The sequence below is a fragment of the Coturnix japonica genome, chromosome 13 (assembly GCF_054131305.1).
Source record: "Coturnix japonica strain WE chromosome 13, WE-NBRP24, whole genome shotgun sequence".
Classification (NCBI taxonomy): domain Eukaryota; kingdom Metazoa; phylum Chordata; class Aves; order Galliformes; family Phasianidae; genus Coturnix; species Coturnix japonica.
In genome coordinates, this window is record NC_140675.1 from 14115322 (window position 1) to 14131845 (window position 16524).

Sequence of the window (16524 nt, forward strand, 5' to 3'; positions counted from 1 at the left end):
TGCAGACATCCAGCCAGGACTGTGGGCACCAAGGTAGGGTGAACCTCGCAGCCCCTTGCTCCAGGCTGGCACTGGCTCCCCCCACCACAAGGGCACAGCAACAGTGGGGGGAAGGCTCTGGGCTGTGCCCCGTATCCACCCAGCTCTGCACAATGAAGACTGGGAGCTCTGTGGCACCGCTGTGCCCCCACCAGCCCCGATGGCATCAGGACCCTCACAGCAGGGGACACCTCTTGGGTCACAAACAGGGGTGGCAGCCCGGCAGGGTTTTATTTTTATTATTATTATTATTTTTTTATTATTTTTTTTTCTTTAAATATTTGTTGCCAGACTTTGTATAGGAGCAAACTTCTTCACAGCACCACGAGCCATCTACTATTCAGAATAGGAAGAATAAGACGAGTAGAGGTGAAAATCTAAGCACAGAAGAGCAGGGAAAGCACCAAGATGCATAGCTTGACAGATGGGATACGATACAGAGTTCATAACTTAATCATAAAAAATATATATATGTATATATCCATCATGTAGAACTTTATGGATGGGGTTGTTTGTAGATACATCATTTATTTTTATCTTTCAACAGATATTTTCAGGCAGGTGAATTTTTTTTTGTTATTTTTTTGAGTTTTTTTTTGTGTTGTGGGATTTTTTTTTTAATTATTTTTTTTAATATATATATATGTTTGTTTGTTTGTTTGTTTTTGTAAAGAAATGTCAAAAGTTGTGCCAAACACATTTGGATCAGCGACCACAACGGGACAGAAGGAGGGGGGGGAGGGGGAGGGCGAGCCCAGCCTGCGCGGCTCGAGAAGAGAGAGAGGTACAGCAACACTTTGTTGGGAACCACAAGCAATAAAGAAATGCATTCATCAGAACTCAAGCGACTGAACCAGACTCCTGTTTATACACGAATGTACAGCCGTGCGCCGGGACGCACGCACACACCGCGTGCACACACACACACATACACACACACACACACACACACACACACACAACAAATGCCAAAAGAAAAAAGTCAAACAAAAAACCTGAAAGACACTCCAGAAAGAAACGAAAACTCCTCCGGTAAAAGAGTTAACAAAAAAACCTCCATAAAACAAGGCACATCCTTTGAGTTCTTAACTGTGTAAAAAGAAAGACAGCACACTGAAACCCAATGGAAAACCCGAACAGAACGGCTTGCACGTACCTTCCACCCAGATAAAGGGAAATATTGTGCTACTCGGAGAATGAGTTTGCCACAAGACACACAGCTTAGTATAATCTAATAGTTTTTCTCAAGCTAAAATCCAGTTCTCTCTTGATTTTTTTTTTTTTAAACTGCTTTATATATAATTGCTAATAGGTTTTTTGTTTTGTTTTGTTTTTTTAAATCTTTTAAATATATATTTGTTAAAGTTTTTTTTTTTTTTTTTTTTTTTTAATTATTATTAACATTTTGGGGGATGGGGGAAATACTGCTTTTTTATATATCTCTCCGTCGTTTTTCCCCTCCAATAAATTAATACTTCTTTATAGCTTATGATGTCCTCTTCCCCCGGCGGCGAGGGGCCGGGCAGGGGCACGACCCGCTGCTCCCCACCTGCCCCAAGCAGGAGCCCATTCATTTCCAATGGTACCGACAAAAAGCCCCTTTACCACCACGATGTGAAGAGCCCACAGCAGCAGTGCAGGGCTGGAGAGCTGCAGGCACAGGGGTCCAGGTGCTTTGGGGGTACCCAGCACCATGCCCACCTCAATGCTCACCAACGACAAAGGAAAATAATGGCAAAAAGAGAAAACGAAAAGAAAAAGAAACCGAAGTGCATCACCCATCCAGACTCGCCACCAGAACAAGAGGGCACAGGTGGATGAATGCCATCAGTGCCGCGCCGGGGTTGTGCTACATTCGGGGACCGGGGCCGGCAGGGCAACCACGGGGCCACCGGGGGCGGGGAGAGAAACCCCCAAACCCAGATCTGGTGCGAGCAGGGCGCTTCAAGCCGGGTGGTGTTGCTTTGCTTCTTCTATCATATATTTTTTTGCTTCTGCAGAAGGGAGTCCTTGCCGGAGCTGTGGCGGGTGGGCGCCGAGTCCGTGAGCACAATCCTGAGGTATCTTCTTCTTTGTGCAAACCCCGAGGGATGGGAGGTCCGGGAGGGGACGGCTGTACAAAGGGGACGTTGGGGCCGGGAGGTCGTGGATCGTTGTGCCCTTGTGCCCACGTAAGCCCTGAGGTTCGCGGGGCTGTCGCGCCCCTCACTCCAGCATGGCATCCAGTTGGTCGGCCAGGTCGTCGAACATGCTGCCGATGTCATCCAGGATGCTGCCTGTGCTCTTGGCCTCTGCAGCAGAGCTGGGAGAATGGTAGGCACCGGTCAGCATGTGCACTGGGACCACACATCCACCTCTGCCCTGTGCAATGGCACTGACCCACAGCAGTCAGTATCCCTAGAGCCACCACAGCCCCAGAGCCCTCCCCATGGTGCCGTTCCCAGTGTCACCACCACCAGCGGTCTGTAGAACTCCATCCCCCAAAACCACCATCCCCATGCAGCCCAGAGCGCAGCTCCCAGCCCTTGCAGAGCTCCCTGCCATGCATCGCATCCCCACAGCCCTTACTCTGCTGCCTGGCTGTCCTCCTGCTTGATCTTCTCCTCCACAGCCTGCAGGGCAGCAGCCAGAGATGCGCTTGTCTCCTCCAGCTTCTGCTGTACCAGCTCAGGGCTGGCACTGTCAACAGAGGGTCCGGCGATAGCAGAACGTGGTGGTTTCACTGGCACCTGCTGGGGCTGAGCGCCAGGTGAGAGGGGCTTGGCAGGGCTGGAGCAGAGTGAGGGCGGTGTGCTGGAGGGCTTGGATGCAGCGCCCAGCTGCCGGGCAGGGGACGGAGTTGGCGTGGAGCCTGCGCTCACCGACTGGATGGCGGCATGGGGTTTAGGGGGCTTGGGGGCTGTGGGGGGTGGTGTGGGTTTAGGGGATACCGGGGGTGGTGTGCCATGGACACGCTTCACCTCTGTGGAGAGAAGGGAGAGGGAATGTGGTAGGATAGCTGCAGTGACGGTGCAGTGCCCCAATGTGCACCCCACAACCAACCATCCCCAATGCCCATGGGCACCTACCTGGGCTTCCTGGGCTTGGGATGGGCATCTTTTTGGGGATGGGCACTGGTGGCCCAGGGACTTTCTGCGCTGGCTGCGTCAACACAGGCTTGGGGGACACGGGCGGCTTGAAGGGTTTCTTGGGTTCAGCAGGAGGTGGGGTGAAGTCAGGGCCATCGGGGCGGGCGGCAGGTGGTGGGGTTGGGGGTGTCTCAGCTCCACTCAGCTCTGAGGCCGGTCGCCGCTTGACAGTGCCGGTGCCATTCTGGTAGACAACAAGAGGGGCTGGCTCCAGCGTTGGCTCCTTGTCCTTGGCCTTGGGCCGGCGCTTGACAGTGTCAGACTCGGTGAGGATGAAGCGGACGCTGTCCTGCTGGCTCTGCCGGGCACGGATGCGCCTCTTGAGTGTGGCGCTGGCCTCCACCTTGGCCAGGTCCCCATGGCGGTGTGCTGGGGACAGCCCTTCACCTGCCTCCACCCGTGCTGGTCCCAGGGCACGTGGTCGTTGCTTGATGGTGAGGTTGCCCTCCTCAGCGAAGGGGATGGTGTCTGGAGAGCCACCGCGCTCAACCCGCAGACGCTCGCTGGGGCCATCAGCGCCTGTCTCGGAGCGCACACTGTCAGCACGCTCACGGCGTGCGGCTGCCACCAGCCCAGTGACAGGACCGCTGATGGTCCGGCGCCGGTTCACAACCTCCCCATCCAGACCAATGGCCTCCTTGTGCTTGACGGTAGCCAGGACGGTGGCCACACGGGCACGCTCAGGGCTGCCCGGTGCAGCTCCCGGCTGCAGGTAGTATCCATCAGGCCCCTTGCCAGGCACACCAGCTCCAGGTGGCTTCTGCAGGGCTAGTGCCCGTGCCCCACCACCAATGGAGGACATCTCCAGCATGGCTGCAATGCTGCGCACGCTGCCGGCGCTGCCTGTGTCCACACTGCCACCCAGATCGCTGGCACGCCGCTGCTCCTGGAGGCTCTCCCCCTCAGTGCCAGGGGTTCCAGCGGCCACCTCACCTTCACCATCCTTGGGGAAGTCCTCGGCCATGCCAGCACTGGAGATGGCAGAGCTGGAGCGCTTGGGTGGTGGTGGCGGAGGCCCCTTCTTTTTGGGGCGGATGGCGAAGGACTGGCTGCGATTGACATTCTTGTCCCCACCAGCAGGTGCCCGCACTGAGTGGCTGCGCCCCACGCGCCGCTGCACGGTGGCATAAGGCCCTGCGTCAGGCACCAGCAGCTCATCCCGCTCCTGCTCGCTGTCAGAGGCAGCGTAGCGGTTCAGGCTGTGTGCCCGCTTCTTTGGCCTCCCTGGCTCCTCCTCACCCTCACCTGCTGGTGGCAGGCACAGCACCGGCACTGAGACAGGCAGGACCGGCACCCCTGGGGGTGCCCCCTCACCATCAGTGGGCTGCGGAAGGACGTAGGCAAAGCCACGGTGCGTGGGTGACTGGGGCAGGGAGCGGGGTGATGCGGGGCGCTCACCCGGCGGCAGCAGCTGTGGAGTGGGCTTCACTTTGGCAGTGGCGTGGGGTGCTGATGGGCCCTGCGGGGAGGGTGGACGTGGCTTGCCAGGGGTCTGCGGTGGCGTCAGGTGCCCGGCGGTGGGCGGGAATGGCTGCCGGGGTTTGCCAGGCACAGGTGGAACACTGGCACGCTTAACAGAGTGGCCGTGCCGTGGCTGGCGAAGCTCCTTGGTTGGTGGCACAGAGGGCCCCTCAGGGGCTCCCTCTGCCAGGTACTCCTGACTCTTGGAGATGGCGGTGCTGGCAGGGGCACGGGGGCCATCACCCAGCAGCTCCTGTGAGCTGCTCATCTGCCTGGCACGGCCGCCCAGCGCTGGTGGTGAGCGGTATCCAGGGGCTGCAGGGTTGGCTGGCTTCTCGGGCGTCTCCTCAGGGCCTTCACCTGTCATTGCCACCTGCAGCTCGCTGCTGAGCTCACTGTCCTGGAACGTTGACATCTTGGGTGACTGGCACTCAGGTGGCTCAGGTGGTGGGGACTCTATGGCCAGCACCTCTGGGCATGCTGCTGCTTTCCTCTTCAGTGTGCCCGGCTCGTACTTTCCCAGCTCAGCCCGCTGCAGCTCTGCCAGCTTCTTCACTGCCAGCATCAGCTTCTTTTGGTGGCCTGGGGATGGCACATAGCATCAGTGTCAGCTAAGGAACCACGGGCCACCACAGTGCAGTGTTACAGGACCTTACCCAGCTTGGTGATGCCGATCTCCTGCAGGTCCTCCCACGTGATGTCAGTGATGAAGTCGATGTTCTCGTAGCCATTCTCCACCAGCACCTTGTAGTACTGGGACAGGCCAATCATGGAGAGCCACAGCGCCAGGTTGGCCTGGGGGTGTGGGACACCACTCAGCACCAGGTGGCACTGCATGCAGTGACACTGCCACATGTGTCCCTGTGCTCACCGGGGAGGGGCCAGGGGACTCCTGCACCTCTGTGCTCCAAGCACCCTTTACTGTGGTCCAGCTGACGGGACAACATCATGGCACAGACAGCATCACATCCATGTTGTGACAGCTGTCATTGGCCCAATAGTTCCAAGGCTTTCAGCAGGGGATGTGGGCTTCAGCTGGGAGCAGTGAGCCAGTTCCCACCGCCATCCCCCTGTGACAGCCCTCCCTGGATGGAACCTACTGTAGGGCTCCCAGCACCGCTCTGGATGTGGCACCACAGCACCTGGCCCCACGCAGCCCTTACCGGCTTGTACTCGGGAAGCCACTCAGGGATGTTGAGGTTATTGATCTCAGAGGCGATCTTCTTCCTGTGCCCCGGTTTGGTGACACCAATGGCCGTGAGGTCCTGAGGGAGAGAAGAGAATCAGGATAGCTCTCTACAAGCAGGTGGCAGTCCCAGTGCTGCCCTCATGGCCTCACCTCTGGCGTCATCCGGCTGATGGTGGTGATGTCGTAGCCAGCATTGATGAAGTTGGGTGCGTAGAGCTGCAGCTGGAACTTGCACAGCCATTGGTACACGGCCTCTGAGCTCTAGAATGACAGGGGTGGTGTAGCTCTGGGTAGCCTTGGCACAGGGATCTGTTGCTCTCTCCTTGTCACAGCGCCACGGGCTGTCCAGCTGCATGCTGGCCTTAGCTCAGTCAGCACTGAAGAAGGGCCATGTAGCCCCTTGGCTTGGGCACCCTATGGGCATGGCATCATGGCCAGCACCAGAACCAGCACTCAGCCATGCCAGCACAGGTGGCTGTAGCACAGCTCTGCCCACAGCTGTGGGTGAGGGGGTGGCTGTGCCTATGCCCCCATCATCATGCAATCCACATTGTACCCAGTGCACTCAGTGCTCACCTTCCCCTCTGAAGGTGGCTCCATCTTCTTCAGCTGCTGCTCAGCAGGTGGCTGCGGGGCATAGGGGGAGCTGGCCACACTCTGCGACCTCGACGAGCCTGCTGGGGGGGCAGAAGTCAGTGGGGATAGGGCCACAGGACCACAGAGCAATGTGGAGCTGGGATCTTGGTCAGGCCCTTCTCAGAGCATCCCTGTGTTGCAGCCCCCAGACTCTGGCTGTGCAAGGCAGGGATAAGAACCCCTACCAGGAGCAACAAGGCTAGGATAGGCAGAGGATAGCAACATCCAATCCCATGCAGCAGGGTGCCCTTACCTGGGTTGTGCTCCCTGGGACAGTGCCAGGCCTGTGCTGCTGGTGCCCAGTAAGGCCAGCAGGCTGTCCCCAGGTTTCATAGGAGGCCGTGCTGGCACAGAGCTCTGCAGGGTACCCAGGTCTCCCTGGACTCCATGCCATTGTACGCACAGCTCCCACAGACAATGGCATCATTGGGGCATTAAGAGAACGGTGCTCACCTGGGGTAACCAAGTGGAGGCTGAGGGCCAGAGTGTTTCGATGGACCCAGCAGGAAGCAGACCCCTCCCCAGAGCTGCTTTCCTTGTCTGCCCACGTGCCCCAGGCAGCAGCCTGAGGTCCTGCTGCCAAGAGCCATCTGTGCCCATTCCTCCGGCCATGCTGCTGACACAGGGCTGGGCTCAGCCTCATTGCAGCCAGGAGACCCAGCAGACTGCCACTAGCTGCCCCTGCACCTCAGCACAGGCAACCAGACATCCCTTAGCTACAGGATGGTGGCCTTCAGCAGCCTGGTGGTGACAAGAGTTGCCCAGAAATTTCAACCTCATATTTCTAATCCAGATCAACAAGAGCATCCCCTTCCCCTTGCTGGTAAGTGCATCCTCCTTGCATGTAACTACACACTGTGTAAACATTTTCCTGTATGCGTGCACGCATGCATCTCTCTGGCACTTGTATCTTATTTATGCCTGCATCTGCCTTGTGTATGTGTGTGTATGTGTGTGTGTGTGTACACGCACACAACCCCCCCAATTCCTGTGCATCCTCCAGGCGCACGCATCCCCCTGCTGTCTGCATCTCACTTGCGTGGGCACCTCCTCACATGTGCCTCCCTCTGCCATGTGCCTCCCCACCGCATCCATCTCCCACTCGTGGGCACCTTCCACATCTCTGCACTCCCTCCCCAATACCTGCACTCCCCCAGCATGCAAACCACCCACATCAACGCTTGTACCCCCCCTATGTGTGCGCCTCCCCAGCCTGGGCACCCCCCGGCACACACACCAGGCATACGGGCATCATCCTCCTGCCTCCCCCGCGGCGTGGGCACCCCCGGCCCGGCTGCCCCCGGCCGAACCCTCGGGCGGCGAGACAGCGGCAGAGGGGAGGCCGGGGAGGGGAAGGGGCCGGGGAGCGCTCTCGCCCCACCGCCCGCCCGCGCCCCCCTTCCCCCCCTCTCCCCCTCCCCGCGGTGCCCCCACTAACCGAGGCAGGAGAAGGCCTGGCAGCAGCCGAAAGGCGAGAGAGTCATTTTTTACCCCCACGTTTTCTTCTTTTGCGCCGGGTGCCGCGGCAATAATAAAAAAAAAAAAAAAGGACAAATCACTCAGCCCACGGCAAGCACGCGGCGGGGCCACGGCTCCTCCTGCAACCAGCAGCCGGGCCGGCAGCACGCACCTGCGGGGATGTCCTGCGCCTTGGCCGGCCCATCGCCCACGGCAGCATCTTGCGCAGAAGCCTTCTGGGAAAGGACCGTTGCCAGCAGCTGAAAAACACCCCGAGAGAAGGGGGGAGAGCAGGCGGCAGTGAGGAGAGCGGGGAACCGGGGGGTGCGCGCCGGGCGCTGCGGTGCTGCAGGGAGGAGCGCGGCGGATCTGGGTTGCGGAGGGGAGAGCAGCGCTCGCAGCACATATGGTGATCGCGGGCGGTGGGAGCCTGCGGCACCACGGCACCCCGAATGCAGCCTGGTGCACGACAGAGCGGGCTGCCAGCACGGCCCCCCCTGCACGATACAGCCGTGGTGGTCGTCAGCACGGTGCCAAGCGTGGGGGGACACACTGAGCTCAGTGCCCAGCTGGACACAGCATCGTGTCTGCGGGGAGGTGGGCTCGGGGGACTCCTTGGGATGGGTTGGCACGGGCAGGGGCAGTGAGCAGTGTGTGGCGTGCAGTGTGTGGTGTGCTATGTGCATCGTGCGCTATGTAGAGCAGGATGTGCATCACGCAGTGTAATGTGCAGCGTGCAATGGGCACTGCACGTGTGTGGGCAGCAGCATGCACTGGGCAGTAGTGTGCAGTGAGCAGATGGCAGCGTGTGGCTGCAGTGGGCTGCATGCAGATGGTGGTGTGCAGTGTGCAGTGCAGTGTGTGCAGTGTGCAGTGCAGATGCATCCTCAGAGAGGCAGCAGAGATGCACAGCTTGGGCCTTGGCCAGATGCTGCACAGGTACTGGGGGCTGAGCTCAGTGAGCAGCCAGCACATGGGTGGGAGAGGGTGGCAGGATGGTGACAACCATGGTCTGCGGCACATTGGGACCCTTCTCAGGATGGGGTCACAGCTGCCAAAGGAGCCAAGTCCCACCACGAGGCAGTGCTGATGCTGGAGCCACGTGTCACCATGTGCCAGTGCACAGCCTTACCTTGACGCCCTCGGAGCCAGCATGCAGGGCATGCGCCCCGCTGCCCGTGCTCTGCCCGCTTCCTGAGCTGCGGGCTGAGGCCACGCTGCCCGTGCTACCCAGGCTGCTGCGGTCACCACCTGCACAGGGAGAGGAGATACCATCAGAGCTCCGCATACAGGCACAGGGACACCGTGGTGCCATGATACGTGCTGCCCCAGGGACAAGGAGGGAAATGCCCACTGTACCTGCAAAAGGTTTTCGCAGCACCCAGATCTCCTCAGTGGGTGCAGGTGCAGCTGATCCACCCTGCGATGGTGAAAGGTGGGACGGGCTCATGTCGGCCCCGCGGGACCCTTGGTGGCAGAGCAGAGAGAGCAGCGTCAGGCAGGTGTGACCCAGCACAGCGGGCTCACAGCAGTGTGACATGGGGAGAAGTGAGCCCTGGCCCCGGGTCCATCACCACCGTATGCAGGGGAAAAAAACAACAGTCAAGGGTTTCGGGGGATGCCAAAGCTGTCCTTTGGTCCTGTCCTCCTCAAGCAGCCAGCAAGGAGTGACCATGTGCACATGGCCAGAGCAGGGCCCTGTCCTGCCAGGTACCAACCAAGGACAGATCCACTGCAGGAGTTAGGAAACAGGGACCACGTTGTCCCCAAGCGCAGCACGATGGGGATATGACCCACTGCAGGGGACAGGAGGCAGCAGGGTGGACTCAGGACCACAGCCCCTACCCCACTGTCCCCAGCTGAGGCAGCATGGCTGTCCCCACTGTGGCCACCCGCACCCACACAGGGATGCTGCAAGACCAGGCACCAGGGTGCTGTGCTCCCCAGGGTGCCCTACAGCAGTAGGTGACAGAGGGGTGACCCAGCCACAGTGATGAGACCCAGCCCCATTCACTCCAACCCACCCCAGAAGTGTAGCTCCATCAATGCGCTCCTCCATCGCTCCCTCCAGCCCTGCTGGGTCCCACTCACACTGAGCAGAGCTGGAGATGCCCAGCGTGGGACTGAACCCATACCAACCCCCTGCAGTGAGGCCAAGGTGTAAAACAGCCATCATATGGTGCACCCCAGTGCCACTGCAGATATTCTTATTCATGAGACCACTTGCCCAGCTCCCAGCCAGGCTGGAGCATGGGGCAGATGGTGTAAAGTGATGAATTCGTGGTAGAAACATGAGCAGGAAGGTGGCAGCCAGGGCACTGTTGGGTTGAGATGTGCCCACAGTGCATGTTGTTGCTGCAGAGAGCTGAGGCTCAGTGCCACCCACTGCGAGAGAAAACCTCAGGGAGCAGTGCTGCATCCCCATCCTCATCACACTGGGAAGCCACAGGTGTGGCTCCAACACACCATATGTGCCTCACATTGTGCAAGCACTCCCAGCCCCAAACAGCTGGCAGAAGCCCCTGAGGCCATGGCACAATGTGCCAGCACAGAGGCTACAGACATGAGAACCCCCAGCTCCATACCTGCTCCCCAGTCACCATCACCAATACCCACACCAGCAGTGCCCGTTACCTGCCTGTGCCACAGAGATAGTCCCGAGGATGGAGCTGGACACTGCCTGTGGGGAGCCGGCCCTGAAAAGCATCCCCAGGGCAGTGCCAGCTCCGCTCTTAATGCACAACCCCAGCTCTGTGGGTGCTGGGCACCCCAGGAGGGGATGCTGTAAGGGCAGAGGCTCCTTGCTCCTGCTGTCCCTTCCCAACCTGACACCAGGAGGCTGCAGAGTGGTTCTGGGGGTGGATGCTGCGGGTGGGATAGCACAGGATGGGCACAGTGCACACAGTCAGGGGCTCAGCGCCGCCTCCAGAACTGCCCGCAAGGCCAGGGGTACCAGAGGGATGGGATGTGGCTGCAGCGGGGTGACAGCAGCACTGCAAGGAGAGGGCAGCAGAGGGGCCGCTCTGCATGCACACGTGCACACAGCCGCACGCAGCCGCATGCACACACACACACGCATGCACAAATCTGCATGCACGCGCATCAGCACACGCCTGCAGGTGCACACGCACCCGCGTGCAACCACACGGCAGGCACCAAGGCACGGGGGAAGAGAGAAGCCGAGCAGATAGAAAAGAAAAGAATAGATCCACACTTCAAAAGAAAGAAATCCATCGAGAGAATGAAGCGAGCGGTGAACTACCTTGTCCGTAACGCGGCTCGTCGGCACTGCTAGGGGAGAGCCTGTGATAGCCAAAGGAACTGAAAAGAGTCTGATGGGAATGTGGTGGTGGAGGTGGAGGTGGAGGCAGGGAATGGAACGGATGGGACGAGGCGTCACCGTTTAGCACAGCAGCCCCGTAAGCCGGGAGCGGGATCTTTTGGTACTGTTGGGGGATTGTTACAGTCTCCCATGAACCTGATAATAAAACATAACAAGAGACAAAATGAAAAGAATCAAAATAACAGAGACATGTTCAGCACCACCAAAAAAAAATATAAATAAATAAAAGAAAAAAAGAAAAGAAAAAAAAAAAAAAGAAATGAAAAGAAAAAAAGAACAAAAGGAAGAAAGAAAGAAAAAGAAAATGAAAATAAAAAAGCAGCTAACAAAATAAGCAACCAAAAGAGACTTGGAGGAGGCGGAACTGAGACCCAACCGAGAAGGAGCCAAGTCACGAAGCAGCAGCAGAACTCAGTGCAGAGCACAGAGCAGGGCATGACCCATAGGCACAGCCTGCAGACTCCCCGCTGCCCCATGCCTGGCACCAACACTGGGGAACACTGAGTCCCTATGAGGCCCCCAGGATGCCATGTGCCCCACTGCAGGAGTCGGGCTGTGAGGGCAGCACTGCTGTGCCAAGCCCTGGAGCAGCCCCTGTGCCATGCAGGGCTGTGCTCCTGGGGCTGCCATAAACTCTACACCTTGGAAACACCACTGCAACAGAGCCCAGGAGACACAGGCCTCATCCCTGTCTCTGCAGCACTAGCACACGACCTGCTGACTGGTGAGGAGGGTTGTGCAGCTTGGTGCAGCCTGGCACAGCTCCGCTCCCCTGGACCTCACTGAAATGCACAGCAGGGTGACATGGGGCTGGGAGCACGCAGCAGCCGTGGGCAGTGTGCTGGTCAGTGCTTTTGAGTGCATCACCTCGGTGCTGTGCCTGCATCGTCACACTGCTCCCAGCTCTAGGCACAGCCAACAGCACCCCCACGGAACCACGCACCCTGTGGGCATGGGATGGGCAGGGAGCAGGTTTCTCTCTCTGACAGACAGGGCAGTGCCAGGTCCCTGGCACCAGTACCCAGCCCCACGTGCAGCTGCTGGGACTGTCCGTGATTGCACACTGAGTACCACGTTCCCGAACCACCGTAACACCCCACACCATCCCCATGCACAAACACTGCCCACCCAACACTTCTGGGCCGCCGGCACTGCCTCCCCCCCCCCTAAACACACAGTGAGGGCACTGACCCTTCACACAACTGGCGGCTCTGACCCCCATACAGCAGTGTGCCCACACAGTGGAGACGCACAACGAGGGCTCTAGCCCCACACACCAAGTCCCTGAGCAGTGGGGACACCAACTTCACATGCACAATAGGGACACTGTCCCTTGGTTCAGCAGTGGCTCTGCACCCCCTGAGCCCCCAGCCTGACAGGAGGATCCCCAGGGCTGGGCTGCTCCTTGGGACACAGGTTTGAGAGGTAGAGGTGGGGAAGTATTTGCCTGTTCGCTTGCTTATGGCTTCCACAAGGCTGGAGGGGAAGTAGCCCACACGGTCATTGCCAGTCCGATTGTCATGGATGCAGCCCTTCCAGCGACCATCCGCGTGCTGCTCCAGCACCTGTGGGCACAGTGTGGGTCAGGGCAGAGCTGTGCCCCCCACCTGCATGATGCCCCCCGCCAGCCCTGGGCAGCCACACTCACAGTGATGACGTCTCCAGCTTTCACGTTGAGGCTGGTCAGGTCATAGTTGTTGCAATAGTCCTTGACAGCCCGCACCTGCAGTGCAGCCGAGGCATCTGTGGGAACAGAAGGCAGCGTTGGTGGGTGTCCATTGCTGAGAACCCCCTGGAGGCTCTCTGATGGAGGTGTCCCACAGTTGGTCCCAAGGTGCCCACCCAGTTCCCTTACCCCGCAGCATCTGCTTTATCTCCTTGCTGGCCTGGCTGGTGGTGAACTGGTTGACAATGTCCAGAGCTGTCTGGTTGTAAGTGTTCCGGACATGGGCATTGATTCCACTCTGCAATGGTACGGGGATGACTTGGGATGGCACACAGCTGGTTGGGACCCCCAGGCCATCCCTAAATGGAGGAGGTTACGCTGCCATGGGCACAGCTTGCTGCCCTAGTCCCCCCCACCAGGAGGTGCCATCCCAGTGGGGTCAACCCTATTTTGCAGCCCTTCCCTGGGACAGCAGTGCTGGGGGGGCCCTTACATCTAGCAGGAGCCGCACCACGTCTGTCTTGCCACACAGGGCTGCCTCGTGCAGTGCTGTGCCTGCCTTGGTTTGCCGGTTGATGTCAATGCCAGCTTGCAGCAGGAGCCTGTGGATGCACGGAGAGATCAGCAAAGGATGGGATGGAACTGGTGCTGGCCCACTCCCTGCACAGTGGAGCACCCACCGGATGATGTCAATGTGTCCGTTCTTGGCTGCCAGGTGCAGAGGGCTGGTGCCATTGGGGTCAGTGGTGTCCCCTGGCTTTGGCTCCAGCAGCGCCGCACACATGTTGCTGTTCAGGAGCAGTTGGACCACCTAGATCAGCAAACACAGATGGAGCAGGGCTGCAAAGATGGCTCAGCTGCCCTGACACGGCCCCCTGAGACCCAGGACAGGTGCCCTACCCCTGGTCAGCCAGCAGGACACAAGAGCAGGAGATGCCCCTGCTGTAGTCCCTCCCTGCAGCTGCCCCATGCCACCCCACAGGACCCTCCATCCCAAGGACCCACATCCAGATCTGCCTTTCAGGGGGGTCCAGCTTGCAAGGACTTACCCCAACCCGGCCAAACTCGCATGCCAAGTCCAGGGGGGTCTTGCCCGAATTGTCCATGATGCAGGGGTTGGACTGGTGCTGCAGGAGCATCTCAGACTGTGGGTGAGAGGGACCAGGTACAATAAGCACAGGGTATGAGCAGGGGCAGGGGGGGCATCACAGCCTCACCACTGTCCCCTGTGCCCCACCACTGTCCATCCCCTCCTGTGCCCCACCGCCAGTCCCGCTGTACCACGTCGTAGTGCCCATGCTGTGCTGCCAGGTGCAGGGGGATTTGTCCCTCATCTGATGGGATGTTCACAGAGGAGCCTGCCTTCAGCACCATCTTCATAGGCTCCTTCTTGCCTTGCCAGGCCGCATAGTGCAAGGGCCGCATGCCTACAGGTGAGCAGGAAGAGCAGCATTGAGCCCTGCAGGGCATAGTGATGCTCCCAGGCAGACTGCAAAGGGAAAGGGGCAGGACCCCAGGAGGGATGCAGATCCCATGTCATAGTAAAGGGGATCCTTCACTTCCCACCCTGGTGTGCTCACAGCCAGGCACAGTGCTCTGCCCTGCACACCAGCCCCAGAGTGGCACAGCCTCAGGCACTCACCTTTGTTATCCTTGATGTCCACTGCAGCCTGTGCCTCCAGCAGCAGCGAGATGAGCTCTGTGTTCCCATTAAGTGCTGCATGGTGCAGGGCAGAGAACCTGGGGAATGGGCGCAGTGTCAGGAGGGGATCAAGCACTGTCCCTGTGGGCTGCCCCCTCCAGCCTGCACCCACCGCAGCAACCAGGGTACCTAATCTGCCTCCTGCCAGCCCCCATGCATGCCTCTGCACTGTATCCTTTGTGGGCACCAAGAAGAGCTGCCATAGGGACCAGATGCAGCCAATCTATATAGTTTTGCTTTATTATCATTATTTAGCATCGAGTTCTGGGAGCCCCAGGACTGGAAGCGAGAGGCTGGGCACCACTGGGGAAATGGCTGGCACCAGGGAACCCCTCCCCGCTGACCCACTTCCCCCGGCCTGGCCCCAGCAGCACAACCATGAGCAGCAGCGGGGGGGGGGCAGGATGCCAGATGGCTGCAGTGCCCCTGCCCTGTGCCAGGGGCTGGGGGAAGCCCCTCATCCCACTGCACCCCCTTCTGCTCCCACCCAGCAGGCACTGACCTACTTGCTTCTGGCAGCAGCATTCTCTGCAAGGCTGCACCCACCACCCCACTCCTCCGGGCAGCAGCTCTGTCCCGTTCTCATGATCGACACCAACAAAGCATGGGATCTGCTGACCCTGAAGGTCCTGCACCCAAACTGTGGGCAGCGAGGGGCAATCCTGCCATCCCTGCAATCACCATGACCCCCAGCTGCACAGGACAGCGTTTCCCCATCCCTACTCGGCAGCACGGTACTGCACCGCAGCCCCACTGCCTGTGATTCCCCATCCGCTCTCGGTCGGGCGCTGCGATGAGAGCAGACAGCTCGCTCAGGAGGCCGATCCCCAGCGTCTGCCTGGAAATGTCAGCGTTTTCCGCTCCAGCGCCCTGCTCAAATCGGCTCAAGATGGTGCAAATCACAACACCCCCCCCCCCCCTTCCTCTCCCCTTCCCTGCCACCGCCCCTGGGCTGCCTCAGGGGCTTCTCCCATACACGGCAGGGAGATCTGCAGAGCTGTGCAGGGTCTGATGAGAGCATGGGGTCACTGAGTACCAGCCTGGGAACCAGGAAATGCAGCAGAGATGGGGAAACTGAGGCACAGCACTGGGACAGCTGAACCTCTGCTGGGCTGCTCCTGCACACCTTGAGCCCATCAGGAGCCACAGGCAGAGTGCATGTTCTCCCTACACCACCCCATTCCCCCGCAGGACTTGCATACAGGGGGGCCATGATGTGACACAACCCCCACCCTGCCCATGCAGCCATGCGCCTGCCCTGGTGCTGCCCAGCATACCCACAAATTGCTCACACACACAGCCACGCTTGCATGCACACGCATTCTCAGACACACATCTGCACGCTGGTGTGCACCCATGCACACAGACACGTGCCCATGTGCAGGCTAGCAGAGCTGATGCACCAGCGGGAAGCAGGAATGGGTGCTCCCAAAACACCACTGCCACTCAGAGCATGAGGGGTGGGGGCTGGCAGAGCAACAGCACAGCACACCAGTGTCCTTCAGCCCTCATCTCCACTGCTATGCATGGCTGGTACACATAAAGCCACCTGCACATGTGCGGTCACGCTCATCTGCATTGCACCAACAAGCCCAGAACACCTGCATGAGATCTCCCATTCACTGCACCCCACAGCATGCAAAGCCCGTAGCATTCACACTCAATAGCATGCACACCCAGAGCAGGGTTGCGCTCACCCATCAGTGTCCTGGAAGTTGACGTTGACTCTCTTTGCTGATCCGAGGAGCTCTGGGAGAGAGGAAGAGCAGACAGCTCAGTTAATGAGGAGGCAGAGGCGGCACAGCTGGGCACTGTGTGTGCTGGGGAGGGTGACACAGCTGCTGCTGGGTTTTGCAATTTCTCCTGTAGGTTTTGCTGGCTAAAGCCCATGGCCAGATGCAA

General features: G+C 59.2%; 1 protein-coding gene across 10 annotated transcripts in view; it reads right to left on the reverse strand.

Annotated features, from left to right (window-relative positions):
• Nucleotides 1-267: 267 nt before the first annotated feature.
• The window catches only part of CASKIN1 (CASK interacting protein 1), a 29717-nt gene continuing 13460 nt past the window's right edge, over nucleotides 268-16524 (reverse strand). For 2 of the 10 annotated variants that reach the window (XM_015877001.3, XM_032447657.2), the window contains exons 2-21: nucleotides 16320-16371; nucleotides 14563-14660; nucleotides 14202-14347; nucleotides 13970-14065; nucleotides 13601-13731; nucleotides 13414-13522; nucleotides 13110-13218; nucleotides 12903-12997; nucleotides 12702-12819; nucleotides 11174-11389; nucleotides 9271-9378; nucleotides 9044-9162; nucleotides 8084-8171; nucleotides 6394-6491; nucleotides 5968-6078; nucleotides 5792-5893; nucleotides 5285-5423; nucleotides 3108-5210; nucleotides 2608-3001; nucleotides 268-2341 (exon numbers count right to left, since the gene is read on the reverse strand). In XM_015877001.3, the coding sequence (XP_015732487.2) occupies nucleotides 2245-2341; nucleotides 2608-3001; nucleotides 3108-5210; nucleotides 5285-5423; nucleotides 5792-5893; nucleotides 5968-6078; nucleotides 6394-6491; nucleotides 8084-8171; nucleotides 9044-9162; nucleotides 9271-9378; nucleotides 11174-11389; nucleotides 12702-12819; nucleotides 12903-12997; nucleotides 13110-13218; nucleotides 13414-13522; nucleotides 13601-13731; nucleotides 13970-14065; nucleotides 14202-14347; nucleotides 14563-14660; nucleotides 16320-16371 (4529 nt within the window). In that variant the 3' untranslated portion in view covers nucleotides 268-2244. Of the gene's footprint in view, nucleotides 2342-2607; nucleotides 3002-3107; nucleotides 5211-5284; nucleotides 5424-5791; nucleotides 5894-5967; nucleotides 6079-6393; nucleotides 6495-7891; nucleotides 7959-8083; nucleotides 8172-9043; nucleotides 9163-9270; nucleotides 9379-11173; nucleotides 11390-12701; nucleotides 12820-12902; nucleotides 12998-13109; nucleotides 13219-13413; nucleotides 13523-13600; nucleotides 13732-13969; nucleotides 14066-14201; nucleotides 14348-14562; nucleotides 14661-16319; nucleotides 16372-16524 lie in introns of those variants that run through there. The other 8 variants (XM_015877000.3, XM_032447656.2, XM_085514034.1 and 5 more) reach the window with 5 other exon arrangements.